At 46.6% G+C, this 12796-nt stretch overlaps 4 protein-coding genes across 4 annotated transcripts; 1 reads left to right on the forward strand and 3 right to left on the reverse strand.

The window, feature by feature from the left end:
• Positions 1 to 473: 473 nt before the first annotated feature.
• EYB26_001237 (uncharacterized protein) lies at positions 474 to 1124 on the reverse strand (the record flags this gene model as incomplete). The annotated part of the gene is made up of 3 exons (XM_054260548.1): positions 474 to 712; positions 771 to 875; positions 950 to 1124. 3 exons carry the CDS (start codon positions 1122 to 1124, stop codon positions 474 to 476), a joined length of 519 nt encoding a protein of 172 aa, XP_054116523.1.
• Positions 1125 to 2559: 1435 nt separating this feature from the next.
• On the forward strand, positions 2560 to 5445 carry EYB26_001238 (uncharacterized protein; the record flags this gene model as incomplete). The annotated part of the gene is made up of 2 exons (XM_054260549.1): positions 2560 to 2806; positions 2855 to 5445. 2 exons carry the CDS (start codon positions 2560 to 2562, stop codon positions 5443 to 5445), a joined length of 2838 nt encoding a protein of 945 aa, XP_054116524.1.
• A 334-nt stretch (positions 5446 to 5779) lies between these two features.
• Positions 5780 to 6309, reverse strand: EYB26_001239 (uncharacterized protein; the record flags this gene model as incomplete). Its single annotated transcript, XM_054260550.1, has 2 exons — positions 5780 to 6132; positions 6216 to 6309. The coding sequence occupies 2 exons, from the start codon at positions 6307 to 6309 to the stop codon at positions 5780 to 5782; spliced, it is 447 nt and encodes a 148-aa protein (XP_054116525.1).
• A 1112-nt stretch (positions 6310 to 7421) lies between these two features.
• On the reverse strand, positions 7422 to 10916 carry EYB26_001240 (uncharacterized protein; the record flags this gene model as incomplete). The annotated part of the gene is made up of 2 exons (XM_054260551.1): positions 7422 to 10331; positions 10383 to 10916. 2 exons carry the CDS (start codon positions 10914 to 10916, stop codon positions 7422 to 7424), a joined length of 3444 nt encoding a protein of 1147 aa, XP_054116526.1.
• Between the last annotated feature and the right edge of the window lie 1880 nt (positions 10917 to 12796).

Consider the following 12796-nt stretch of genomic DNA (forward strand, 5'->3'; position numbering starts at 1 on the left):
AAGTCATGGAAGGGGCTTTGTTGGGGTGTCGTATTCACGGGTGGGAAGACGAGCGTTTCTGAATACCGGTAAACCTTTTTTGTCTGACTAGATGAAACAACGTGTCGGCGTAAACTGTAACAATTGGATAGGGGTATCTTATGTTTGTCAAAGGACAAAGTAACACTATGCAGAGAGCATTGAGAAGTCGTTGATTGAAGGTGCAGTCATTTGCTTAATTACGGAGACCTAAGTTACATGTGTTACATGCTGGTGTCAGAAGGTCATGTGACATTAGGTCATCAACCATGAAGAGCGCCAGACCGAGGCCCAACATCATTATTATCTTCACTCTAAGTAACAACCTGCGACTGCGTCATGATCATGGTCATGACGCACAACTCGGAAATAAGACCTGTATAAGACTCAAAATTGACTATCTAGACCATTGCATGAATCTCATCTCATCTCCTGAATACAGATACGAGGAACTTCTAGACCTGCACCTCTGTCACGACTGCGGTCTGTGTGTCCAGCACAAACCCAAAGACCTCGATCCCGTCAAGACTCTTCTCTTCTCTGAGCTTGCGGACGTCCTTTCTAACAGAATCTTCAAGATGCTCCTCTTTCCAGAGGCCAAAGTCAATCTTGTCCACGATTGCTGCTGCGGCGGGATTCTTTGACTTTGCATAATCACGGATTTCGTCCTCGGTTACGTGAGTCATTCCGCAATCTGATTCGAGAATAAGTAAGCAACCTGTCAGTATGAAGAATCCGAGGGATTTCATTACCAGTATGATGAACCACAACCACGGTGTTCATATTGACCAAAGCACGCAAGACATTCAGTGACCGCACCACGTCGTCTGTTGCTCGACCGCCCGCGTTTCTGCAGACTGCTGCTCATACTTCTGGCCCAAAGAAGGCTTCAGGAACACATCGAGGGTCAACGCAGGTGACTAAGCCGGACCTTCGTAAGTATCATATGTGGGAAGAAGAGTCAACCCACGGATGAAGAGCGGTTGGCCATCATCTGTTCTGAGGCCCGCCGGTAATTGTTCCATTGCCAACGTGCCATTGAAAGTAGATGCGAACTTCTCATTGCTGGCGAGAAGGGTTGAGATTGTGTCACGGGAGGTGGACATCTTGAATAAGTCGTGTTATTGCTATGAAAGAGTATCAAGAACTTTTTGGAAATTCGAAAGGAGCTTGTGTTTGATTACTTGAGTCCAAAGATGGAAGTGAAGCCCCCGAAACTCTCTATTTATACATTCCAGAATACTGACACCTTGAAGACTGTATATTGTAGGTTGGTAGACTTGCATGTTTGGATACATTATTAGTCAGGATAGTGAGTAATCAGTGCCAGGCTTGACTGCCGAAACCACGGAACAGTGTCAGGTGCAGTTACTGATCACTAATTCACGATACCCTTATCCATATGCATCCTATGACAGCATAGGTACAATTGCCTTCTAGATGCTACTGGTAGTACAAGCACAGCCATGGCACAATGGCTCACTACCTCGTTGATCATAGGTCTGCACTGGGCCTGGTTCACCAAATAGTCAGAATCAGAGCAGTATGATCTGCCGCAACAATTTCGGATTACAGAATCAATGCCTGTAGTTATTGTATGGATGGTTTGGCCATTAGGCCGTTTCTCAATCTCATATTTATGATTATTTAACAATAGCACCAGGCATCAATATTATTGACGGAACCGGGCTGAATATTTGCCCGCCTTTATTTCGATTACCAAAACTCGCATTCGCATACATGCACCAATGACATAGGGAGCAGTCAATGATCCGATTGACTGTTCAGTCGCACGAGTGTTCATGTTTCGGGCCCGGAGAATCTCTGGGTTTAGGGCTATGCGGGCTAGGGTTCCGGGAATGGCGGCGGCATACAACCTTTGCGTTCGACCAATGATTATAGCTATAAAGCGGATCAGCGCCAGTGATGGATATCCTATAATGGAAGCATTTCATGTTATATTCAATCCATTTATTGTAGAATTGACGAGGAAGCAGAGCGTAGTTGCTTCTTTATCATATCCTTGTCCCATATTGAGGATAGAGGCTTGTAGGGTTAGGGTTTGTATAGATACTTGTACGCTAGTATAAATAGGGTTAGCTCAATATTCACACCTTTGCCGCTGCATGCCAAAACCACTCAACCTCATCGAACCACTGATCGTTTGACACAATACATCTAAAAATAGTTAGGACTGTCTAATCTACGAGATCGTCTTTCAAAACCCTCTGTGCCTAGTGAAACACTTCACGAGACTAAGTCTTGGGATGATTGTCCCAATAGAAAAGGGAATCTACTGAGTGTCCAGTGCTCCTTCCATCACAACATAACCCATTTGCTGCTTTAGCAAGTAGTGGGTAGGAAGAACCATCGTTCAAATCTTCCAGGCTGTTACTTGACTTTCTGCACTATCAAGAATGCTCTTCGTCTTGAGCATCACATTTGACCGGCGAAAACCGGCATGATAGGCATGTGGCAAGCTCGTCCTGTCTCTTCATATGCAAAGCCAGTACTTGATCACCGACAATAGCCTGCATCACAATGGCGGACAGCGATGCACCGATTCTACCCTTGCCGCCAGAAGTGGCAAAAAAGGTTCAGTCGTCCGTCAAGATCACAAACCTTAACGGGGTCATCGTGGAGTTGACCAAAAATGCATTGGATGCGGGTGCTGGCACAGTCAGTATTGTCGTTGATTACAGAAGAGGCGGCTCTATTGTAGAGGATGATGGCTACGGTTTACCAGCAGCGGAGTTTAGAGATGGGAGTGGGCTCTGTCGACCTCATCGTAAGTTATGCAGCAACGCCTTTCACTGAATTTTCTGACAATATGCAGATACCTCGAAGGCAGGCAGACAGTCAGTATCCAGCTGTAAAGGACAATTCCTAGCCGCGCTGGCTACCATATCTCTATTGACGATTAGTTCACGGCATTGTGGTCATCCTGAAACTAATTCAGTGATCTTTCACGAGTCCAAAGTCATCTCTCGCGTCGTTCCTGCGCCCACACATCAGGAAATACGAGGAGGGCACGGTACTAGAGTTACTGTGAATAATCTTTTTGGCAATATGCCTGTCCGCGTTAAACACAGAGCTTCATCTCTTCGCAGGACCGAAGATGTTGACAAGGAGTGGGAGGAATTGACAAGAATGCTGGTAGCGCTAGCCTTGTCAAATGCGAATCTCCAGAAACTGCGATTGTCTGATAAAGAGAAATCTCGATCTCTAAGCCTTCGTATACCGCACAGAACGACCGAGTCGCCAACTTCAGAACCTCAGAACTCAGATCTGCTTCGCCTCAATACTGTGCTCGCCCAGAGTGGCTTGATTTCAGGCACCAGCGTTGATGAATGGGTCAGAATGTCAGCAAGTACATTAGATGTTTCTGTCAACGCATACGTCTCACTTCGCACGAGCCCAACAAGATTAAATCAATTCATATCCCTGGGCATCAACCCGGTCTTCAATGAACACAAAAGCGCCAATGTCTTGTACGACACAATCAACCAGGTTTTTACAGGATCCGATTTTGGAAGTGAATCAGCCATGTCAGGAAGTCGGGAAAGTAGACTTCATGGGACTACACGGGGCGCCAGACGATGGCCCATGTTCTGCGTGCGAATTGATGTCAAAAGTTCTCTGGAAACCTTCCCACAAGTAGAGACTATAATAGAATCGGACCGTGCTTTACAACATATCATTGAAGTTTTACGCGCCATGTTCTATCGGTTTCTGCAACAACATCACTACCGTCCTCGAAAAAGAAAAAGGGTTGAAAGCGACACTCCATCAACATCGCATTCACGTGACACCCCTACTGTATCAGCAGCTAGTAATGTTTTACGGGATAGAGGTCTTCTGTCCATGTCTTCCATGCAAGGTATAGAGGCGAAGAGTATGGCTGAAGCATTTGACAGTGGTGTCAAGATTCCTACCGCTTCTAAGAATCGGTCCTCTCAATATTTTAACGATTTCACGAACTGGTCGAGGGTTAAAAGTGGTGACAACAAAGCTGTTAAGGAATTACTGGTATGCCGGCCCAGAGATGCTAGTTGTCCACACAATGGGACGCCCATGTCACAATTTGAAGCGGCAAGTCCTTCTCTCGCGTCATTACAAATAGAAGAACAGGCATTTGAGCAGTTGAATTCCTCTTCACACACGACACAAGGCGCAGGAGATGACCTGATTCGATGGATCGACCCGGTCACTAACAAGGTTGTACTCGTCAATTCACGCACAGGACAATGTGTCGAAACTCATGAGAACGACAGGCCAAACACGTCCATGGGCTTTATGCGGCCTCGATCGGCAGCCTCTATGCTGAGCCGTGTGAGGGAACCCATCAAACGTCCGCAGACCGTTCCGGCGCAAGGACGATCGCCCTGGTTCGAAAACCTTGTGACCAACTGTATCAATCCAGTTTTTTCGTGTCTTGAAAAGCCAATCATGTCAATTGAAAGCGAAAGTGTGTTTGACAACTTGTCTCGATGCAACGATGCACAAAAAAAGTCACATCATGACTTGACTGCAACAGAACCGGTAGGAAGCAACAGGCACAATAATAAGATTTCGCGAGAGGGACTTGCTAGAGCGACAATTATTGCTCAAGTCGACCACAAGTTCATCTTGGTGAAAATGACACCAGCAAGCGAAAATCGTGCTGACGACACATCCAACCGAATCCTTGTTCTTATCGACCAACACGCTGCTGATGAAAGATGTCGACTGGAGCATTTGCTCTTTGACATGTTTACACTTGATGGAGAGTCAGGGGTATTATCCATACGCACGCATCCATTCCCCACGCTCATACAGTGCCCGATTCAAGAGGACGAGGTAGCTTCGCTTACGAAGTACACAAGGTATTTTGAATCCTGGGGCTGCCATTACAAAGTGCAGCAAGAGCTTGTCGATGGAAAAAGACAGCACTCGATCATAATCGAGGCGTTGCCGCTGGTGATCGCCGAACGCTGCAGATTGGAACCAAAGCTATTCATACAACTCATAAGGAAGGAGATATGGAGCAGAGCAGGCGAGCGGATTCCACCATTACGGCAAAACACGAGCATGGCTACTTCGATATCCAAACCCGAAAATCGATCTTTTCCCTGGCTGCGGTGGATAGCAGGTTGCCCAGAAGGAATCCTTGAGCTTATCAACTCGCGCGCCTGTCGAAGCTCAATCATGTTCAATGACCCTCTACCCATCGAGGAATGTCAAAACCTCATATCTCGACTTTCGAAATGCGCATTTCCGTTCCAATGTGCTCATGGTCGACCAACTATGATCCCGATTGTGGATGAGAGTCGTCATCTTTCGAGTTCGTCAGCTTTGTCGATGAGAGATGAGAGTGTTGTTGATCACAATTCCCCAGAGAGACAAATGGGGTTTGTGGAGGCGTTCAAGAAGTGGGAACGCACATGATTTCTTCTGTTTGTTTTGTCAGAAGACAATGTTAGCTATGGAGTCCAAGGTTTGGATACGCCTTTCTTGGCTATGAAGTTCGGCATTATGTCACAAAACAATATAAACTGTAACATCACTAGATCATTGATTATGAGATACGGATTACCTTTTGAAACCTTTTGATCCGACTCTCGTCTACTCAACTCTAACTGAACTCGCCTGCTTCTGCCATCACGTACAGCAACAGAGCAGTCCCTAATAGCTACATGTAAACGACAACCTCCGGCATGACACAATTGATCTAATATATATATAGATATATATAGATATATGTATGTATGTATAGAATTCATTAATAAAGAACAATCTCCTCCTTATTACCTCCAGCCTCTTCCCACCTCCTAAACCCCATCTTCGTATTCTCCGTCGCAATGACCGCATAATCCGGCGGCAACGGCAAAGGTAACTTGAACTCCGGATCGCCCACAATCCAAGCAATAGGCCTACCCGCCTGGCCCTTAAACATGTCGTAAAGCTCATTGACTTGATCGAATGAGTATCCGCGGCCGAACATGATGGCGCGCAAGGGTTGGGTGTAGTCGTGTGTGCCGACGTCGTTGGCGCTGGGTGTTTGCGGCGGTTTGCCGGCGAGGAGGTTTCCGAATTCGGCTTTTGCGTAGTCGAAGGAGTTTATGAATTGGATTACTACAAGTTGGTTAGCTAATTATTTATAAAACTAACTTATAATTCTATGAGGAAGGGAGGTGGGGGTGGGAGGTTGGATCAACCTTCAAATTCGGGTTTGAGGAGTTCTGTGACTTGGACGCCGGTACTCAACATCTTGCCGCAAAGGAGGATTGGAATACGTTGGGAGAGTGCCATGTTGCTCCTTATCTGCCTTTGTCTGCCCTTGTCCGAAATCACAATGTTTCTTTTTGACTGTTTGGTGTTGACTTTACTTCCAACGAGTACTGAACTGAAAAACAAGTACATATAAAGAAATCTTGTAGAGATCAGTCTGGGCTATCCTATATATAGATTTGATTCTGCTGCGTACCATTTACATCTGCTTTTATGCTAAAAGTCTATGACTGTTAGCGTCTTGCATCAAGCGAGCCGGGGATTTTGTTGCTTTCTGAAACCGTTAATAGTTAACTAGTTACGATGTGTTGTCATCATCATCATAGTTTGCCTAGCATTTGATCCGTCCCGGGAATTAACGACCAATCATGGGGAACCACTAATGACATACCCAAAATCTTATTATATTGTTCATTGGGATCAATTGGTACTTCGTCGTGCATAGATGTAACCTAGTAAGTCAATTCCATGAGTACGGTAACTTGAGAACAAAAATACTAGTTTGGATTTGAGTTTGATCCTGCATGCTGGGTTGGTATGTTGACTTCCAAGAGTTATGTAGGTCGATCATTCCAGCATTACTCCCGTTGCCCTAGGTATTCACTTACCAAGGCCTAATCTAGGAACACGATGAAAGTAGAGTATTCTTCAATATTATCAATTCCAGCTAATACACTCATAAGTAATAATGTACAACTTGCCAATAATAATCAACAGCAACTTTTGTTTGCCATCCCCATGGATCCCATAAGCCATCATCATGCAAACAAAAAGCAAAGATTAACCTCATATCCAAACAACCTCGAAGCCGACTTTTTGAAGTAAAAAAGGAAATCTTCAAAAGAAGGTATAGAGATAAATACATGTACATCAAGAAAATCAAAAGAACAAACCAAGATTGCCGCCTAGATAGCCAGTGACGGTGCCAGTCACATGAGATGAAGAAACAAATAAAAACACAACATGAAGGGTATGATACGAAACAGAAAGGTACACAAAATGACATCAACGCCTGTTTACACATAAAGCCAGATCCCTTTAGACATGTCGTAAATCGTAAGTATCCTTCGATACCAAAGGGTATATGAATGATGGTGGGGAATGGAAGATGGATGTGCCAGTAAAAGAGTGTTTTAACTGGTTGTTGCCACGGTTTTGGCTTTGGAGTTGTGAGACCAAGTCAGAAAATCGAATCGGTCTTTGGTAACCTCGCGCGAAGGAGTGGGTGCGGCTGCGTCGGTAGAGCCTGCTCGTGGGTTCTCTCTAGGTTCAAGGATAAGGGATCGTCGATAATAGTTTTGGAAGCTCTTTTCGCCTCCCGAGCGTACTCGAACGAACTGGTCTTGCATCCAAGTCTGTAACTCAGGAACTTCGGCAAGACGGTAAGGAATCTGGAAGCGTTGAAGCTCGCTGATGATTTTGGCGGTTTTGACGTGCTTGTCATAGTTGATAACCGTCATGCCACCGTCTTGGAGATTTCTGGTAGCTGGGTTGCCGTGATCGACAAAGGTCAAGTCGGTAAGGTACACGCCAACAAAAGGGAGCGTTGGAGGAGCACAGTTTTGCAAACGCTGGCGAAGAACAGCGTAGTTTCGGGAAACATCAACAACTTCCTTCAACGAATCCAAAGTTGTCTTCGTCTTTTGGGACACCAGCTCCCATGTTTTCTTCAGTCGGACAATCGTGGAGGAGTTCAATGAACAGATAATAGCCATCAAAGAATCGTAGTTGTTCAATTCAAGACATTTGTTGGCAATCTTTACCCACTGCTTGATAAGAAGTGCTCGTTTCTTGGGTTCCACCATATCCAGAATAGAATCAGCTACCAGGTTAGCCAAGTCGGTAGAAAGGGTAGACATGGCGCGGACATTGACAGCCAATGAACCGCTCTTCTTCATCCACTCGGTAGCCAAAAGCTCTTCGGGAAGAATTGAGCAGAATATCCTTGATTCTTTGATGGTAATCTGGCGAGCCAACTCCATTGGATCGAAGTCAAGGATGCTGATGGCTGATCCTGTGTTCTTCCACTGCTTCAACAGATTCAACTGGCTCTTGCTGATGACTGGTGCTGGGAGTGGAGTCTCGGGAGACACGTATTGTGCGATTGATGTGTTTGTCTTGCCGATTGAGGAGACTAGCCGTGGAACAATAGCCCCATCCGCAGTCGAGACCTTCTCAGCCAACTCGACAAGTCGATTTCCGGCATTGGGGAGAGCTTCCATCAGCTTGTTCTTTGAAAATTCAATAATGAAGGGGAGGGCGACGATATCGCAGTCGTGGCGCCAGTGAGTCTCGAGCCAGCCCTTGAAGATGTTGTAAACTCGTAACCGAACGGGTCCGGCTGCATTGGGTGTATCGCCGATATAGTCATATCGCTCGGCAAGTGCTTCTGCAAATTCCATGGGCGAGGCGAAGAGGCGGAAGGTAAGATAAAAGGTAGAAACGAACAACGCATCGGGAGTAGATTCGTGAGCAGTAAGCTTCTCAATCAGTGCTCTCAAACTACCACCAACTACTTGACCATCCTTGAACATCAACTCATGAGCATAGGTCTTTCCTAAAATGTTGGCTTCCGTCTCGTCAGCCTCTTCAGCCAAAGTTGATCGGCTAAGGCTTTCCTTGAGGGAACGAATATCGCCAGTGCCGCCAATATCCGGAGATGTTGCTCGTGTCGATGTTTGTGATACACCGCTCATTTCCGAATCACGAATAGTGCTCTTATATGTGAAAGAGCTTCCAGTACTTGTCGTGCCTCGAGTCTCATAGCGGTAGAGAGCTTGCGATTCATCTTGAGCAACATGGTCTTGATACGTCGAGTCAGATGGGCTAATGTCGCTCATTACAAGTGGAGCAATGTTGATATCGACATCGAGTTTGGGGCTTTGCAAGTCGGTACTGGATAGAATTGAAGACGGCGTAATATCTGTAGTTAGAGCAGGAGTAGCAGGAGCCAAGTCGCGCTCGGGGATCGAGATTGGCGGTGGTAACAAGCGTAGTGAGGATGGTTTGGGTTCGGCGTCTTCCATTTCAACATCGACTTTCTCGGGTGTCTCACTCGGATTTTCTGCGATTGATGGTGTGTTTGTGGGGAGAACGACCTCAAAATCACCGATTTGTTCCAAAACGGCGCGAGCTAGCAGTACACAACTACCAGCTCCTCGCACACAATCTGTGGCGGCATTTACTAAGCGCTTCCCCTCGTCGGGCATGAAGGGAACTTCGTCGCCAGTTGAATTGGGCCGGAAAATATCGCGGGCAGCGTAAACTAGCTCGCCGATCCGGTCATACATGGTATTTTTGGCTTCTCCCAGTTCTGTAGACCGTTGGAAGTCATGCTCCCAAATGGCCTCAACAAGGTTAAGAAGCACCTGACAGGAGGTCACAGATTGTTGCGTAGTCACAATTAGCTCCGTTGACGATCGTGATTGCAAGTGAAGGCCAATGAAGGATCCTAGAACTCCTAGGAAAGCATCATACGCCGCTCCTAATCGCACGGAAGCGAGATCTGCATTTCGCTGACTGGCTGCAGGTCCGGTGTAAGAGACTCTATGGGAAACAGAGATTCGGTTCCCTCGGTCTGATTTGATTGATGATGGGGGTCGAGTATATCCAGAGTTCGCGCTATTTTCTCCGTAGTTCGAAGCTTGGCTATGTATGGGACGACTCCAATTTCTTTCTGTGGAGGCCGTTGCGCTGCGTTCAGAGATGGAGAACGATTCGGTTGAGGGAGTTTGAACTGGTGAGCCATAGGTGTCTTCGACATTGGGCTCTAGGTCCAGGATAGCTCTTGAAAGGCCGACATGTTCGTTCCATACATCCAGAAATCGTACCCCGCGAGTGACTATTTTGAAGGATTTGAGAAGCATGTCATCCAGGACCTGTTCCACTTCCTCATCTCGGGGAGCACCATTAGCCAATTCTTGCAAACGTTTGGCAGACTTGACTAGTGAAGAAAGATCCGCAAGCAGAGCCTTCCGATTCCGACGTAATCCATCATATCGTTGAACTAGTGGGGCTTCGCGGGTCAAACACTCTGCTTTCTCCTAGATGGGTATTAGTTGTTGCCACATGGAATATTTCTGAATCAACGTTACCAGTAAAAATCTGACTCCTGCAATGAGACCTCTCATAAGGTCTTGATTTCCAAAGTCGCGAAGAAAGGTACCGCATCCGCCTCGAATGATATCCCAGAAATCTGTCAGAGCTTTCAAAAGTGGACGCATAGGTATTTGGTCGTAAGCTTCACAATAGTTAGTAGGAAGCCATCCCCGGTCACCAGTCTCCAGGAGAGTGCCATCGGCCCAGCCATTGACATGGACAGAGTGGACTAGAATAATGTCGCCTTGGTTCAATGGAAGAGTGACTGTCGAGGGCGATACGGCACCTGACGGGTGGAATGGGTAGAATGCGCGAAGGTAGTTGTGAAATATAGGACGACCAGCTTCGACAGACTCGGACATGACGACGTCTTCTGAGGCGTGAGGAGTTGTTGGAGGCGTCATTCGTCCTTGTGTACGACCGATTGTGGCGGTCGAACTGCTTGACGAGAAGTTGAGGTGAGGTACTGGCGGACGCGCTCTCCCCTTTACGATGTTCAATGGGGCGACGTCGTGACTGGACTGTTCCATACTCTTTCCGAAGTCTCTTTTCGCACAATATTGATATGTTCTACAAGTAAACAGCCAACCACCGTGGCAATGCGATTTTTACTTCGATGAGACCTCAATTGACATGGTCACCAACACCATTCGCAACGTAGAATCGAGCCTCCTTTCCGCAACGTTTTGATTTAGATCCAGCTATTCTTTGGCGATATTTCTCGTTCAATGAAGTAACAGATTGGCTCGTTTGGTAGTACTGCGATTTCCAGGTCAGTTTGTGTCGGTCACAGTGGCAAGATGACGACGACTGAATAATCGATTTTGGCAGTAACTGGACGATAGAAGGAGACTGGGTTCAAGTGGGGAATGCCCCCGTTCAAGGACGCAGAGGAGGTGTAAACATGGAATGTCAACAAGTGACTAACAGACAACCCCTTCTTCCGAAAGGGATAACCCTTTTTTTTTTTTTTGTTTTGCTAGGAGTCTGTGTGGTAGAAAGCAAATGGTGGGTTCCAAAACCAAGGAGCAGGAAAGGAAATCAAACACTTACAGTGAATTCCGGTGATGAGGAAGTTTTCTTATCTTTCTGACTTTTTGTGGCGTTCTGATACTACTCGTGTTCCAGCCTCATGGAGTCACCTTCAAGGTCGATCGAGGGAAGAGTTTCGCAATGCGTCTTTCCGGAGACGAAGGAGAAAGGTCAATTGATTCAAGTGGGCGTTAATAATATCAATAAGAATAATAGCGACCGTTAACAGGGGCGATAATATTGCAGGGTTTGTTATATTAATAACGTAGACCGTAGTCGGCCAGGATGGGCAATATCACGGTAGGACTTAGGGCAGACTAAAGACGGGAGAGACAGACACAGCCAACTCATTCAAGAGGTAGCGACTGAACTCGATAGGTAGCAAATGACGGTGAGTTCGAAGGAAGGCAGTCTCCTGGCTGTCGAATTGGGGCGCAAATTGTTTGTGAAGAAATCGTCAAGATCGAATTCCACGCAAGGGTTGGAAGTAAATAACGGGGCCTTGGACGGGGAGGAAGGAAGGCGATTATCTGATCAATGTTGAGTAGCCAGCAACGGGCGGCGATAATTGCAGGGAGGGTAAGAAGGAGGAGGAGGAAGAGGAGGAGGAGAGGGGGAAAGGGAAAAGATGAAGCAATAAGGAGAGACAGGGTGTAGTGGAGGAGAGGAAGAAAGACAGAAGGAGCGAAGGAGCGAAGGTGAGGATAATATCCTATCAACAATAATTACTCGTAGTATATACTCCTGCTACGACGTAGTGGCATAACTTACGAGGGAAGGAGGGACTGACTGATACAGACTAGGGTGAGACTAGGCAAGAGCTTTTCCTTCCTCAACCGTGCTCCCAGGGAAAGAACGAAGGACCTGGCCGGCGGGGTGGGGGGAAGGTGTCCACTGTCCGTGGTTGCCGCGCAAGCAACGAACGAACCACCGGGTTCTACGGATGACAATCCTCTTTTTTTGCTTTTTCGCCTGTTGTGAAGCTGTGATTGATTTTTCTGTCTGTTTTTTTTTTTATTATTATTTATTTTTCGTCTTATTTAGTCTCGCGCACTAGTGGGCCAACCCATTTCTTTGGTCCGTCGACATTGTTAGTTCGCCAACTTAGTTGAATTAGTTCGCTGTGCTCGTCGGCCATTTGGGGATTTCCCGCAATTGTTGTGCGTCGTGAGACGGTGATAGGATTACGGACGCAAACTAACATAACTAAACCTGTCGAGTCTCTGACTCTCTACTAGTCTGGTGGTTCTGGATACTATCACACGGCACTTACCACAACAACATCACATTGGGCTTGGGTGGGAGCACCAAGAAAGTATACCGGCTATACACTTTCCAGTCAGCCTGCGCGTTCACGCTCAACCGCGTTGTGGCGGGA

This window comes from Talaromyces marneffei, chromosome 1 (genome assembly GCF_009556855.1).
Source record: "Talaromyces marneffei chromosome 1, complete sequence".
NCBI lineage: Eukaryota > Fungi > Ascomycota > Eurotiomycetes > Eurotiales > Trichocomaceae > Talaromyces > Talaromyces marneffei.